Source organism: Spinacia oleracea, chromosome 1 (genome assembly GCF_020520425.1).
Source record: "Spinacia oleracea cultivar Varoflay chromosome 1, BTI_SOV_V1, whole genome shotgun sequence".
Taxonomy (NCBI): domain Eukaryota; kingdom Viridiplantae; phylum Streptophyta; class Magnoliopsida; order Caryophyllales; family Amaranthaceae; genus Spinacia; species Spinacia oleracea.
The window spans coordinates 15,014,487-15,031,146 of record NC_079487.1 but is presented as its reverse complement, the minus strand read 5'-3'; the positions used below and the strand labels follow the sequence as shown (position 1 = coordinate 15,031,146).

General features: G+C 35.3%; 1 protein-coding gene and 1 long non-coding RNA gene across 3 annotated transcripts; both read left to right on the top strand.

Annotated features, from left to right (window-relative positions):
* The first annotated feature begins 1,570 nt into the window (after nt 1–1,570).
* On the top strand, nt 1,571–4,618 carry LOC130465745 (uncharacterized). Its single transcript, XR_008925759.1, has 2 exons — nt 1,571–4,069; nt 4,196–4,618. It is a non-coding gene; the product is annotated as an uncharacterized lncRNA (long non-coding RNA).
* Nucleotides 4,619–10,473: 5,855 nt separating this feature from the next.
* On the top strand, nt 10,474–16,410 carry LOC110777869 (uncharacterized). 2 transcript variants are annotated; one of them, XM_021982453.2, is made up of 5 exons: nt 10,474–10,765; nt 11,987–12,462; nt 12,989–14,705; nt 14,842–15,048; nt 15,798–16,410. In XM_021982453.2, the coding sequence occupies exons 2-5, from the start codon at nt 12,095–12,097 to the stop codon at nt 16,107–16,109; spliced, it is 2,604 nt and encodes an 867-aa protein (XP_021838145.2). In that variant the 5' UTR covers nt 10,474–10,765; nt 11,987–12,094; the 3' UTR covers nt 16,110–16,410. The 2 variants fall into 2 exon arrangements, with proteins under 2 accessions (XP_021838145.2, XP_021838146.2); XM_021982454.2 differs by lacking the exon at nt 10,474–10,765 and adding an exon at nt 10,797–11,117.
* Nucleotides 16,411–16,660: the final 250 nt, after the last annotated feature.

Here is a 16,660-nt window from a genome sequence, read left to right as displayed (position 1 = left end):
TGTTTACCTCTTTTTCTCAGGTTAGGGGGTCTACCTGATGCTCTCTTCATGGGTGGTGGGAGGATAATAGGAAGGTCAAAAGAAGGCCATTGGGTTGGGTCAGGCATGGGGTGTATGTGCTCTGAGTAAGTTAACTTGTATGCTTGCCCTTTGAAGTAGTGAGACACAAAATCAGTAGCCTCAAGTCTTTGGTGGTAAATAACCCTAAGGCCATGTCTGCAAGGTATGCCAGATATTTGTCATACTCCACAACCACAAGTCCTTGCATCAAACTTAATAGGGTATTTGACAGCCCCCTCTTTCACTTCATATTCCCCTCCCCCAGCAACTGTTACAGAACAAAACCTGGTGAAACTAGCCGTTGGTGAGCAGGGGTATCTGGTGAAATTACCATAAAGCACAAGGGCACCTGGTGAAAATCTAAAAAACCTCAGGGGTACCTGGTGAAATAAATTACGAGGGTACTTGGTGAAAAAAAGTTTCTAACGGCTACTTAACGGCAGGGTTAAGTCATGCGAGAAAATGAAACCTGAGGGGTACCTGGTAGATTACTGAAACAACGAGAGTACCTGGTGAATTAACTTAAACCTCGGGGGTATTTCATGAAATATCCGTTGATAATTTCAAGAGTTTTAAACCATCCCCTAAACCCCAACCCCCCAAGGTTTAGAAACCCAAGAGAGGTGGTTTGGATCACATCTTCACTATACATATCAAATAAAAGGAAAAATCTAATTCTCATTCTCAAACTGAACCAAATACAAGTATTGAGAATCAAGTTCCTAACCCGGGAAAAACCTACATAAGTTGGTGGGGAACTCACCTTGTGACTTGGAGGTCACAAGGTCGAGTTTCATCAACTGCAAAATGCTTGTGAGTGGCTCAATCGAAGACCTAAACAGATGAGCTGATTAACATGTGTTAGGTGGTGGTTCAATAGGGTCTCTTCTTCTTACCTAGTAAAAAAAAGTTCCTAACCCGACCATACTATATTTGATATATTATTCTAAATTTCAACCCCATACCCCTATGTAAACCAAACTCCCCCTAAAACATCACAAATTCTTATTTACAATGGGTGTACAATAAATATTGTACACCGGAGTAAAAGTTAACTCAAAATGCTTAAAAGTTAAGTATATATATGTAAAAGTTATCTATTTTTAAGTGATAAATTTTTTCATTTTAGTAAAACTTATTTCTTCAAAATCACTAATAATGTATAAAATTAATAATTTAACCTTTTAAAATATTAATCTATCAATTTTTTTTTACTAATATAAAAGTTAAGCAAAACTAAGTTAAAGTTACAAAAATAATAGTTAAAGTTATCTTGGTGTACAATAAATTTATTGTACACCTTGTGCGCGCAAGACCTTTTGCTAAAACATCGACACACCCTATCGTCATAAAATGAACTCCGTACTAATCCTAATTAAATATCAAATTAACTAAAACACAAATGATAGCTCCTGGAGGATAATCCGGTGTACGGAATCAATATTTTATGGTGTTAACTCGACGAGTATGGTAGGTACACAATACACTTGATAATTAGCATAAACTAAGTAGAGATTAGTACGAAGGTACTGAATTAGTACTTTAGTAGTTTAGTGAAATTTTGCAGGGGAGGAAAGAAACAGTTAATTATGAAGACTTTTAATGGGCTAATGCCCTACATGTTTTATCGTTTCCCTTCAGCATTAGACACCTTTGGACTCTATTCCAAAAGATTAAAGATAAAGGAAGCAAAAGCAACTATCCATGATTGAAGGTATGTGCCAAATTTAACTGTTCTTTTCTGTGGGTAACTAATAATATTCATAATAAAATAAAAAATAAGGAGTACTTAATCAAGCATGTTAAGCTAATCAAAGTTATTACGTAGTACTCCCTTCATTTCTTTTTGATGTATCCATTTCAAAAAGTGGAGAGTTTTTAAGAAAATTGGAATCTTGGTTTGTATTGGTATAAGTGTAATGATTGGGTGTAAGAAAAATGATTGTATGTAAGAGATTATAATAAAAAAAGAAGAGAGAAAATAATAAAGAAATAAGATAAGAGAGAGGAGTGATAATGATGGGTGATAAAGGAGGTGAGAGAGTGTGTATATGGGGAAGGGAAAAAAATTAAATAATAGGGGTGGGGAAATTTAGGTGGGAATATGGGTAGAATCTTTAGGTATTTTGATAATTAGATAGAAATATAAGGGTAGTTTAGGATAAAATGTATGTCCAAAAATAGAAACGGATACAACAAAAAGAAACGCTTAAAATGGAAACGGATACAACAAAAAGAAATGGAGGGAGTACTACTCTAGTTGTTATATACTTGTATTTTTGGATTAAAAGTTGATAGTCTGTCACGTTATTAATTTGAATTACACTATCAACATGACAATTAATTTAGACGGAGGAAATGTAGATGAGAAAAGCCCCAAACATTTTGTAGGACACCATTTCCTAGCAAGTCTCAATTTATCGACTTCCTTTTATTAGTTGTCGTATACATGTAGAGTATGACATACTTTCTTATTCAAAGTTGTTAGTCTGTCATGTAATTAGTTTAAGTTACACTATCAACATGACAATTAATTTTGGACGGAGGGAATATAAATCAGCTACGTACTATTAATTTATTGCGATAATACAAGTTCCTTCTCGGTTCCTAACGGTGAAAATAAGCCTATAGAGTAATTGCAAGTTATTGAGATTGGCTCGAGAAAGGATTGACTAAGACGAGATATGAAAACAAACAAGTTTTGGCATATGAGTAACAATATAAATGTACAAAATACTAAACTCTCAAAGTATCAACAAAAACATAAAACTGTACTTCTCATTTGAAAATAAAAGAAATGTACGGAGTAGTTGGACATCGTTATTAAATCTCGAACTAGGAAATAAGTACTCCCTCTGTTTTTAAATAAGTGTCCACTTTGGATATTTACGCGGGATTTAATAAAACTGAATTGTGTGTAAGAAGTAATGATTGAGAATGTTTTTTTTTAAGGAAAAAGTAGATAATTGTTTATTGATAAAATACAAATAAAAGTGGATGTGGTGATTGAAAAGTGGGAAAAGTGTAGAATGTGTAAGAAAAAATAATAATGATTTATGGAAAAGTGAGAAAAGTATATGGAAGAGTGTTAAAAGTGTATGGAAAAGTGGAAAAAGTGTATGTTCAAAAATGGAAACTGGACACTTATAAGGGAACGCTATTTTTGGAAAGTTGACACTTATTTAGGAACGGAGGGAGTACTCCCTCCTTGCCAAAATTATAGTCTTGTTTTCTAAATTGGGCGTCCCGAAATTATAGTCATGTTTCAAATTTTGGCTACTAAGGTCCTCACTTTCTCATGTACTATATTAATTAAAAATGTATTAAAAACCCCACCCAGGTACTATATTCTACGGAGTACTTTCCTATGTACAATATTTTTTTCACATTCATTTATTTCACATTTCCATACAACTCAATCATCATTTACAAACTTTTAGAAAAGACGGTCTTACAGGAAAGACCGCCTTGTTCTCACCTTATTGCCACGTCATTACTGATGTCAGCCTAATATCAACTTTGTTTTTATTTTATTTTCTGAAAATATATAATACCAATTTTCATTTCTCTCTCCTCACAACTCTCGGTTTCTCTCTCTCTCCTCAAAACTCTCGATTTCTCTCTCTCTCCTCAAAACACCTGCCTCTTTCTCTCTCCTCAAAATTAGTTCCATGGCCACCACCACCAAGAGGTGGTCCACGAAGGTGCGATGGCGGTGAGCGGCTACTGGCACCGTGCAAGGAGGCGCGCGGTGGTGAAACGAGATCTACTGGTTTATCGTGGCTCGTGGCGGTGGTGGCGGACGTGAATGAGGCGACGGCGACCAGCGAAGTCTGTTTAGCAGCGGGAGATCCTGGTGGCCGGCGGGATGGGGAAGCGAGAACCAGAGCGATCTGGTGATGAAATCGCCGCCTCTCCTTCTCGATTCTCAAATTTCGAAGGCGGCGGAGAACGGTGGTGGCGAACCCGTACTCGCGGCCTGCGAGCAAGGAGAGATCGAAGCAACGAGGTACTTCCATCTCTCTCCTCCATTTTCCTTCTTCTTCTTGTTTTAGGTTTTTTAATTTTCAGCTTTTTTATTAATGTTGTTGATTTTAGAAATTAGGTTTTTGAATTTTCTTTTTTACTTTTGTAGATCTCATCGGAGGTGGCGGTGAGACACTACTTTCGCCGTCGATGATGGAGAAAGAGGTGGAGAAAGATTATGGTTGACTGCTGGATTTCTATCGTCTCCGGCGAGATCGTTGAGGAGATACGAAGGAATAGAGGCAGCGATCGAAGTGATGATCGGCTATTACTTGCTTTTCAGATCGAAGTGATTCACCTCTGTGCATTGGTGTTGGCATTATTGGACCTTCGGTGGTGGCGGATGGTTGTGAGGTGCTCCTGTTGCTGTGGCGAGATGTCGGGTAGAGTAGTTGGTGCTTACAAGGCTCTAATATGATTTTGGGTTTTGATTGTAAATGTAAATCAATTTTAGTTATGAATTATTCTATTTTAGTTAAATTTTTGTTATATTTAGTTATGAAATAAAATGATTTAGTTACATTGTTTTTTAGTTATATGTAATACCCCGAATTTTTAAAACTCGATTAATTATGCTTAATTATTTTTATTTAACTTAAAATCATTTTAAGTCCTAAATTCGAACTTTATTTTAATTAACGAAGTTTTATTTCGCTTGAATTTTTAATATTGTTACACGATTTATTTTTCAGTTTATAATTTAATTTCAAATTTACGAGCTTGAGCTATTCTTTAAATATTAATTATTTCGTAATTTATTTCGAATTTTGAATAATTTCGAAACGTTCTTATTTTATTCGGAAACTAAATTTATTTTTCGTTAACGATATTTTTTTTTATAAAGAATTATTTTAAAACTTGATTTTAATTAAACATTTCTATTTTTATAAATTTCTGAAAATTACAACAATTTCTGAATTTTTGCCTAATATTGTGAAATTACGAAAATGCCCTCAAATAACCAAAATTCCATTTCTTTTCTTCCCTTGCTCACCACGTATAAACCAGGAAGGAATTTCCTTCCTTCCTTCCCTCAAATCTGTCCAGGTTCACTCCTTGGACCTCAAGTAATGCACATTGTTCTTCACTCTTCTTGACTTTTTATAATCAGACAATCAATTTCAATTTTTGTTCTCAACCAAAATCAATTCATAAAACTGAGAAATCAATTCCCTTGTTCCTTCATTGTTCGAACCACCACCAACAACAACCATCTCAACCACTGACTACCATCAAACCACCATCGTGACCACCTTGACCACCACATCCAACAACCCAGCCACACCATCGGGCTGTTTCAGTCAACCACCACCACCGCACGCACTCCACCGTCCCCCTGCTCCCTCTCCTCTCACGCACTCCCCTGCTCCCTCCTCCCTTTCGCTTGTCGCACCACCAACGCCACGCCCCACCACCTTCTACCATCACCAACACCGGCGCAACCATGATGCGCCACCCATACATTCGCCACCTCCCTTTCTCCTCCCCAAAAACCGAACGAAAAACCTCCAGAAAACTCCCCTGTTTTTGCCCAAGTCGCGCTCCCTCCTCTCTCTCTCTCTCGTCGTCACGCCACCACTACCACAACCGGCATCATCAATCAATCTTTGCCCCAATCTCCGGCGAGTCGCCGGCAAGAACTGACCCGAGATACCCCTCCCTCAAACTCCCCTGCCTCTTCTCCTCTTTTCGCACAAATCTCCCTCTCCCCCCTCCTTGTTGTTTCTCCGCCGTGACCAACCACCACCATCGTCGTCACCTTCGGCGCAACCCTGCTGCGCCGACCAACCAGCCGCCACCTCCCTCCTCTCTTTCCTCCCTTTCTCCTCTGTTCGTGCCCCTCCCTTTCCCTCTATTTCGTGCCCTGCTTCACCAAAACTAATTTCTGTTTTTTTTTGGTTTTATTCTCCTTAAAAACCATAGTTAAGTTGGGCCACTTTCATTTGGGCCTTGGTAAGTTAAAACTAAATTGTAATTTCAGATTTTTAAACTATGAATTTGCATGTTTTAATAATTGTTATTATATAATTAGTTACTAATAAATCGTTATTATTTTTCAGGTTAAATTATTGATTTTACGAAAATAAGTTACTAGTTTTATGTATCAAAAACCGAATTTATATAATATTTTCATGAAAATCGGCTTATGAAATATAAAATATATTTCGATTGAAATTTCGATTAATAATATTTTCATTAAATTTCGAAAATATACTTTTTATTAAAATTCGTTAATTATAAATTCATTACTTATAAAATTTATTATTTATAAAATATTAATTTTAGATTATTTATCGTTTAATACTAATTCAATAAATTTAATATTCTGAAAGAAATCGGACTTGGAGCTCAGGAAGAACGATCCATCAGACGGGAAGTATAAAACTACGGTTGAGGTAACGGCTATTGCTAGTACCCGCAATCCCTTTATAAATGTATTACGAAATTATGACGTTATGATTGGATTTATGAATTAAATGTTTTGACATGTTTTATGGATTGTGGGAATGAATTATGATTTGTTTGAATTATTCTTTATAATATGATTTGATTGAGTTTTCTCATAAAATGATGTTTATATGATGCGTTGAATGAAATGATGTTTTATGGATCCCAGGATCTAAATGATGTTTTATGATATAAAATGAGTTATATTATTTCGAATTGAAATACAAGCCAAGGCTTGGTAAAATTACATACAACATGATAAATGAAAGTGAAAGAACTGGTTTGTCTGGCGGTATATAAACTACCATCTTCCTATCTACCGGTCATGCATGCACCACGGACACCTGTCCACCCATGGATTACGAGCCCAAGCCCCATGGTTTATGAGCCCAGGCTCAGGGCCCAGGCCCCATGTTACGATGAACCCAGGCTCTTATGGGCCCAGGCCCAGTGGAGAATTCCTTCACGGTTCGTACTTGCCGACAACTAGCATGTTAATTAAGAGTTTATGAATGACGTTTTCATTAAAAGTTTATCAATGAATTAAATATGATGTTTTATTAAATGTTTTACTTATTCTATTCTCCCTGTGTTATTAAATAAAATGGGTTGAAATGAATTTACGTTGCTAGGGTAGTCGTTACTGAGTCTTCGGCTCACCGTTTTGTTTTCCATTTTAGGTACTGCGGGGATCGATGGAAACGAGTAAAGGCGAGGAATTTCACTTTAATAAAATTCACCTAGTTTATGCTTAAAGTTATAATAGTTTAATTAAAGACTTTTAGTAAGTTATGTACTTTTATTTTTAGAATATAAAGGATTATTATATTAATTGGAGGTTTTTAGGGCTTATGTATAATGTTGCCTTGTAATTTCCAAAAGGGAATTACGGCAGGTAATGTCCCGACCAAATTAGGTTAATTCCGCTGCTAATTATGCTTTAATAAGTAATTTAGAGGTCGGGGCGTTACATTATACCTCTATTGTGTCTAGTTAAAAATATTCTCATTTTAGTTAAGAATAGTACCGTTTTAGTTATGCAAAAACTTTGTTAGTTCGGAATAATTTTATATTAGTTAAGATTAAATTCAATTAGTTAAGCAATGAAACTAATTAGTTAAGTTTGAAATTCAATTAGTTAAACAATGAAAGTAATTAGTTAAGTTTGAAATTCAATTAGTTAAGCGATGAAACCAATTAGTAAGCTTAAATCATTCGATACAGATGGGAAAAAAATAGTTAGGAGAATTATAGGTCATAATTATAACTAATTAGTTAAGCAATCGAACCAATTAGTTAAACACTCAAACTAATTAGTTAACCAGTGAAACTAATAAGTTTACAGATATAAAGGAAGTATTTGGTAAGCCTGAATTTCAATTAGTTAAGCTTAAAATTCAATTAGTTAAGCAATGAAAACAATTAGTTAAGTACAAAGTTTTAATTTAAGATTTTCGAGTTTTAGTTATTATTTCAGAAGTTTTAGTTGAAAATAATTATGTTTTAGTAAAGATTATATTTGTTTTAGTTGAAAATCATTTCGTTTTAGTTAAGAATAATTTCGTTCCCATTTTATTTAATAATAAATTAAAAAACGACTTAAATGCTTAAAAAAGTATAACTAAACCATTTTTATTTTATAACTAAATATAACAAAAGTTTAAATAAAAAGAATATATTAACAAATTTACACTTAATCATAAGTTGAATATAACAAAATTGGGATTTGTCGATGTACGTCTCAATAACAAAAGATTTGCCCCTATTGCGCTGCATTTATATGCAGTTCAGAAGAACGGGATGCAACGATACAAGATAAGCAATCATTAACAACGTCAAATTACATAATTTTATTGATTAACCTTAATTAAAACGAAATAATTTTTACTAACGAATTAGTTAAGCAATGCAACTAATTAGTTAAGCAATAAAACCAATTAGTTATGCACTGAAACCAATTATTTAAGCAAAGAATCCAATTTGTTAAGCAATGAATCCAATTAGTTAAGCAGTGGAACTAATTTGTTTAGCAATGAAACTAATGAATTTACAATTATAAATATATAGTTGTTAAGCCTGAAATGCAATTAATTAAGCAACGGAACCAATTAGTTAAACAATTGATCAACTAGTTAAGCATTTAGACCAATTAGTTAAACGATGAAACCAATTAGTTAAGCAACCGAACAAATTAGTTAAGGACTGAACCCAATTAGTTAAGCATTAGAACTAATTAGTTAAGATTCTCTGAGTTTTAGTTATGATTTTAGAAGTTTTAGTTAAGCTTTTCGGAGTTTTAGTTATGATTTCAGAAGTTTTAGTTATATGTTTCAAAGTTTAGTTAAGATTTTATAAGTTTTAGTTAAGATTTTCTTATATTTAGTTAATAATAATCGTGTTTTAGTTAAGATTAAATCGTTAATGAAAATTCTTTACTAGTGACCCTAAAGTGATACTATAATGGGTTAGGTGTAATATTTTTGGGCTTTGACCCATCCTTTCCTTGGTTTTGACTCATGTTGTTTCTATTTTCGTTATAGTGATTTTTATAAGTATTTGTTAAGCGTAAATTCAATTAGTTAAGCATTGAAACTAATTAGTTAAACAATGAAACTGATTAGCAAGCACTGGAACTAATTAGTTATTCCTGAAATTCAATTAGTTAAGAAATAAAACCAATTAGTTAAGCAACGAAACCAATTAGTTAGGCAACGGAACCAATAAGTTTACAGATATAAAAAAAAAGTATTTGTTAAGCCTTAAATTCAAATAGTTAAATATGAAATTCAATTAGTTAAACATTAGAACTAATTAGTTAAGCAATGAAACCAATTAGTTAAGCAACGAAACCAATAAGTTTACAGATATAAAAACGTATTTGTTAAGCCTTAAAAAAGATTTAACTAAACCATTTTATTTCATAACTATATACAATAAAAGCGTAACTAAAATGAAGTTATTTTTAACTAAAACCAATAATCATTACAAATAAATCAAATACGAAGTATACACTATTGCTCCTTCAAAATGGCCGGAAAAGGAATGTAGCTTCGGGATTCATCTGCCGGAAGAAACTGGGATGAGAATTAAACTCCTTAAACTCCCTTTAATCTGTGACTTGTCGAGCCTAATTGTTACCATTGCATGTAATCATGGATCCAAACTCATCAAGAATTCAGATTAAAAACCACCACCACAGTCGCAACTAATCAGAGGCAAAAAAAACCTAAAATCAAAAACCTAAATTCACCTAAATTTATAATAAAAAATTAATTTGAAAAATCAAAACCTAAGATAACTGAAGAATAGAGGAGAGATGAAGAGTTACCTCATTCCCGAACAACGCCGCCGCCTTCCTCGCCATTTTCTCGAAAATACGAAGTAGATCGAGATACTTTTGAGAAAATTGTCATGAGCTTGGGGAGGGAGAGAGGTCGGCGGCGAGATCGACATAGCTGTAGCACCTCCACCGTCGCACCTCCACCTCCTGATTTCCTTTGGATTTTGAGCAGAGTTGTTGACGAAAGAGGCGGAGGGTTTGAGTGTTGAAGCAGGAGAGAGGAGAGGGGGGGAGGGGAGAGAAGAGATAGAATGAATCATTCAGAGTAGAGGAAATGAGAAGAGAGAGAAAATTTGCTTTTATAGTGCGCGTGGTCTCACTCGCGCGTGGGGAAAGCGGGTGGTCTGACAGGCGCGTGAGGGTTAGTCCGTCTAACACAAAAGCTTTTGATCATCATTTGTACTTTATTCTCCTTTTTCATGTACTATATTCCATTTTTCTTAAAACCTGTGTTTTAGTCAAACGAGACTATAAGGGACAGAGGGGGGAGTACTATTTAGTATAATAAAGTATTTAAAATTAAATTGAATAAACCAGTCGAGTTAAATTTAGAAGTTTAATCAGTACAAACCCGAATTGTCAAGTGAAATGAGACTTTCAATTCTCAAACAAAGGAGTAAAACAAAAACTCATTTCTGCCGAAAAAAACAACAAAAATCCAATCATCGTGACCTAGTTGCCAAAGCAGGATTGAGTTTTTAATTAAGAACTCTTAAACTAGTACTAATTCCTCTGCTTAAAAAATTAATGTTAACCTACTTTTAAAAAATCTCTCTCAGACGTAACTCAACTGCTTCAATCCCGATAATACTCTGCACTGTCAGGCTGTCAGGCGTGTCAGTATCGTTAATCATCATCCTTACTTTGTTCTTAATTTGCCGCAATTTCCAGGTACCTTTTATTTCTAGTAAATTTCAACAACTTTATTCTATAACTTCTGCAACTGATTTCTGTTCATCTTTTTTGTGGCAAAAGTTTGGAGGAACTGGATTTTCTTCCATTTAATTCAATTTTTATAATTCCCTTTTCATAAATTTGTCATCTTTGTACGTTTTCCTGAGATGGGTATTTGTCATTTTCATGGAATCCTTGGATTTTGATTGAAGAAATCTCATAATTTGGTTGAAAACTGTTGTTTATCTGCCACCAGAGAGTTGTTATTTGGTGAAATTCTCTGGTTTTTGGTGAAGGGTTGATCATAATTTTGTTGGAAGTGTTTGAATTATGTGCCAAAGAATTGTGGGTGAGTAAGTATTTATGCTATTTGGAATTGTTTGAATTCTTTTGTTAGATGAATTTGTTCATTATTTATGAAGTAGAATTTAGTTTTTATAAATTGTAAGCTTGTAATTTGTCTTTAGTAATGCAGTTTATAAAATGACAAATTTATTGTGCAAAAACTGCCGAAAACAAAGAAGTTTCATTGTACGGAAAATTGGCCTTTTGTGAGTTTGTCTTGTGCTTTGACACTAATGCTTGACAATTGTATGAGGTCAATAGAGAAATGTGTGTCCATGTGCCTGCTGGTGTGTCGAATATTTCATGTACGGAGTATATTTTGGGTTAAAATGACGAGTCTGAGTAATACAATTTCGTATGTAGTGTATACGGAGCATACATTTGTCGTCTTTTTTGTTAGGAACACTTTTTGGGGTGTGTGGTTTATTTAGCCTAGATGAATATGGGAATTAAGTTTTCGTATTCAATCAGTTAAGGACACAATTGTTTGAATTATTATACCAATGAGGCGACTCTGAACCTTTACTGAAAATCGTTGCATTTCAAACACAAGGCTTTTTGCATTAGCAATTTGTTACGGAGTAGCTTGTTTTCATGACAAACAGATTTTGATATTGTTTGGTAGAATATGATAATCTCCTAGCTGAGTTTTTGTACTGAGTAGTCAATAACCAAAAACAATAATGTTTAGTTGAATATGACAATCTGTTTGATAATCAACTGAATCTGACAGTGTAGGCGTTGTACTGCTGTAGTGTGTATTCTGACAGTGTATATGCCACATTTAGCTCTTTAGTTGAGTTATTAGTACTCACAATGACACAATTATGTGTTGCTGTCTTCCGAAAACTTTTGATTGATCTTAATTTGTAGGGTCTCTTCGCACTACAAAGCTTAATTAGCCAAGCCATAGAAAGAAGGCCAAAACCTATTATCATTTAAAATTTTGGTCATATATATGCTGCTACTTGAAGAATAAGGATGAAAAAACTTTTCTTTCCCAAATCTTCTTCATCACATGGAGCCGAAGGAGGTGAACAGCGTCAGAAGTCTCCAGCAACAAGAGATAAGAAACAGTCCTCACAAATGCGATGGAAGACAATGGGTTCGGGAAATTTGGAGAATAAGGTCAGAAATTCTGAGCACAGCATCCCTATCTGTGAGGGAAAAGTTACTGAGAAAAAGACCATATCACAGACAAGGAGTAACTTAGTTCTTAGGAGAAGTCGGAGTTTTCAGATGTCATCAGCAGCAGACAATAGCGGTAGGTTCAGTGAACAAGATCTTACCGGGTTGAGGGATTGGAAAAATATTCCACCAAGGCATAGAAGACGTGATATTTCTGATTGGTAAGTTCTTTCTTCTGCTCAATTTACTGAATAACAGGATCAAATAACACTATAGTTGAGTTCCTCCGCCAAGTAAGCAATCATCCCCTTGCTTATTACTCCCTCCGTCCCAAAATTATTGTCCTGTTTGACTAAAAACACGGGTTTTAAGAAAAGGGGAATATAGTGTATGGGAAAGTGGTAAAGTAATGTCCAAATAAGGAAACATCACAATAAATTTGGGACGCTCGAAATAGAAGACAAGACTATAATTTTGGGACGGAGGGAGTAATTGAAACAAGGCAGTGTTTGTATAATAATAAACTTATATTTTGTAGACTTGATAAACCTAATGTCTATCTGACTTGTCACTCAATAGACATCTTGTACTATTTCATACTGACCCTTCCTCTACCAATGATGTCTTGGCCTAGTGGTTAAGACTGAGGGACTATGTACAATAGGTCTCAGGGAGCCATTTGTAATTTATATTGCCCATTTGCACCAAAAAAAATACTGACACTTCCTCAAATTTTCCTTGTTTTAGTGATTATCAGTTCAACAAAGGCGATTCTAAGCCCAAAGGGTTTAATGTAGCTACTGTTAAGATGTCTCGCGCAGAAGTCTTACAGGACCATGCTTGCTCCTGCCCATCTGATTCAAGTTCACCTCAGAGTTCCTTTGTTTCAACTTCTATTCCAGGAAAAGTGCTAGACCTCTACATAGATGGTGAGCAGCATCAAGAAATGAAGCTTGGAACCAGTGATTATTACCCTAGAAGTTCCAAAGAGAGTAACTTGTTTTTCCTTTCTAGAAATTACTCTTTAAAGTCCGAAAATCAACCTGAGTCTCCAAGAAAGATTGCAAAGGATGTGGTTGAAAGACTTCTGAGGATAGAACAATTATGTGACCCAAAAAGTCATGGAGATACTTGCCCCAATTGGGTAGAGATGCCAACAACTGTATGTGACAAGCAATCAGATCGGCAATGTTATGATCCTACCCGAGTTGATATCCTTGACAAGCATTTGGATGGGCAAAGTTCTACTTTGTTATCTGAAGAAAAGGAGGATCAAGCTGCTTTAGCATTGCAGAGGAAATTAGAGGAAGTTAAAGAAAGAACGCGACTACTCTCTGAGCAGCTTGCTGAAGGTAGATCATTTCAGTATTACAGTGATGAGAATGTTAGAAACCTAGTTGAAGAGAAAAGGAGTTTGGTGCTTGAAATCTATGATCAATTACAGTGTCGGATTGCTGAAAAGGTTGCTGCTAAAGAAGCAGTGTCATTGTTGAAGGGAGAGATGAACTCGACGATAGTGAAACTGGAGAGAGATAAGGATGATGTGAAATCTAGATTACAGAAGGAGCTGGATAGAAGGTCTGATGAATGGGAAGATAAGCTTAAACAATTTCAGTCAGAAGAGCATCGATTAAGAGACAGAGTAATGGAACTTGCAGAAAAAAACGTGTCTCTTCAAAGAGAAAAATCTGGTTTCCACAACAAGGAAAAAGAGTACACTGATAGAATATCACACATGCAGATTCATCTCAAGAATATAATAGCCGAAACAGATGAAGCTAGATCGGAAAATGACAGTCTGCGGGAACAGCTGTCAGAGATTCATTATAAGCTGAAAGTTTCTGAAGAAGTTCAATCTTCTATGGAAAGAAACTACAAGGAAAAGGATAGAGATTATATTGAGTTGACCAAAGTAGTTGCAAGGCTTCGAGGGACTTGTACTGAACAAGAAAGGGCAGTTGATGGATTAAGGCAATGTTTAAATTCAGAGAACCCTACGAACAAATTGCAAATGGAACAACTCCGTTTGACAGGAGTTGAACAAGATCTGAGGAGACAGTTGGAGACTTGTATAGTTGAAACCAATTCTCTTCGCAGTGAAAATATATATTTGTTGGAGCGATTAAAGAATATGGGAAAAGTGGGTGGTTCTTCAGCTCTAAAACTAGAGCATGAGCTGGTATCTTATGTTCAGTGCTTGCAGAACATGGGCTTATCTCTTCTAAATGAGTGTATCCCAATGTGTGATAATCTGCTCGGTGTTCTTGAGAGAAAAACAGATTCTGAGGGTTTTATGGAATCACATTCTCTCGTTCAACATGGTATAAAAGTTCAGAGATTCAGGAAAGATTTAGAGCAGCTAACACGAAGCCTAGGAAAAACTGCTGCTGTTTTAAAGGAGAAAGCTAATATAGCTAGTTCTGAACCTGAGTTACCTGATACATCTAATAGAGAGGCTTTGGAGGTAAGCGAATATGGTCAAACTTTACGAGCTTTGATAATCGATTAAAACTATGGTCAAAGTTGTTACACCCCATTATTTGTGTATGAAGTACCTGCTTTTTCGTTCCTTGTTCTGATGTACAATTTTACTTTTGTAGGATGATTTAAAATCTGAGCTAGAGGCAGAGAGGCTACTAACAAAAATTCTGAAGGAAAAACTGTATTTCAAAGAGAAGGAAGTAGAACAAATGCAGGTTGAACTAGCCAGAGCACTGAGGAGTCATGATGTTCTGCAGAGAGAGATCCAAGACACGTCTGATACTGTTTCTTGTGTAAATCATAAAATGAAGAATCTTGAACTTCAGGTAAGCGCATTGCGTTTTTTTTACATTTTTTAATCCTGCCTTCTCAGTATAGTTTAGAGCTGATCAACATTCGGCCCGAAAATCACCGGGTTTTGGGCAGAATATTCCGACCCGATTTGATTTTCGGGCCCGGCCCGATTTTTAAAAAAAATGCGGGCTTTGAGCAACGTAAAACAACAAATTTAGTTATAATTTTGACCCGTCCCGAAATGAGCCGCCATTTTTGCCCAAAATAGCGGGTTTTGAACACACAAAATTGGCCCGAAACAATGGGCAGTTTTTTATGACCGCGGCGGGCCGAACCCGGCCCGCCCCACCTTTTGATCAGATCTAGTATAGTTTACTTGATCATATTAAAAAATGTTGCTTGTAATTTGCATGAAAATGGTCACCTATGAAACAGGTTAGTTTGAGTTCTGGTATGTCAATCTAATTATTCGGATTAGAAGTGTTTTTTGTTTTAGTGTGATTATGAGATCTTCACTTAAATTTTGTTGGGTTTGGTTAGGGTTTTGTATTATATGCCAACTTATTCGGGTTGGTAGAGTCAGTCAAGTGCATTTTTCGAGTTTGAAGAACATGTTTCAAATAAGTTTTCATGGTCTTTTTAAGATTTCAAGTCAGATTTGTTTAGGATTGGGAGGAGTTGGGACAGTTTTTGACAGGTATCTCAAGTTATCAACACAAAGTAAGTAATTAAAGACTCATGAACATTATTTAACAGTCTTTACACTTGCTTGCTTGAATAGATGATTAAAAAGGATGGAACCATAAATCAGATTCAAGGTGACATACGGTCATATGATGAAGAGCTCACGACTATTAGAGGAACTCTATCGAAAGTAAGTCAAGAGAGAGATTTCATGTGGCAGGAGGTGAAGGGATACAGCGAGAAAAACATGTTGCTGAATCATGAAGTCGAGTCACTTAAGAAGAAGATAGAGTGCCTAGAAGAAGATACACTCCTCAAAGATGGTCAGATCTCAATCTTGAAAGATACTCTTAACAATACTAAACCTTTCAATATTCTTTTTGAAACAGAACATGTCAATAAGTTCTAGCTAGCTTTGATTGATTGGTAGATAAGTGTTGATTTATAGTCTTGTCAAATTTGTGGTTTAATTGGAAGGTATCTAAGTAATACGCACTCCCTTCATTTTACAATCTTCGTGCACTTTGTAATTTGTGACCTTATAAGTGCACGAGTATTGTAGGACGAAGGGAGTAGTGGATACTTTGTTTTGGAATGAACGGTAGGAGTGACATGATAGGCTGTCTTGATCGTGTGTGTTTGTAATGAGTTCTAGCTTTGATTATTGGTACAAAAGCTTTAATTTATAGTCCAGGCGCAAGCATTGGCAATTCATAGTCTAATTGGAAGGTGTCCAAGTATTTCTCCATTGATTTTACAATCTTTGTGCACTTTGTAATCCGTGACCCTATAAGTGAACGAATATTGTAAGACGAAGGGACTAATTATGTATTGTATCTACGAGAATCGAATGTTGGTACTTTGCTTTGGAATGAAGAGTAGGACGGTAGGACTGACATAATAGGTCGTCTTGATCGAATGTGTTTTTGAGATAGATAGTTGTGATACCCTCATTTTCAC

Excerpts from the sequence above, each read along its gene's own strand:
- LOC110777869 (XM_021982453.2), top strand. The coding sequence starts at position 12,095 with ATGAAAAAACTTTTCTTTCCCAAATCTTCTTCATCACATGGAGCCGAA. Across the intron at positions 12,463-12,988 it reads AGACGTGATATTTCTGATTG|TGATTATCAGTTCAACAAAG; the intron begins GTAAGTTCTTTC and ends TCCTTGTTTTAG. Across the intron at positions 14,706-14,841 it reads CTAATAGAGAGGCTTTGGAG|GATGATTTAAAATCTGAGCT; the intron begins GTAAGCGAATAT and ends TTACTTTTGTAG.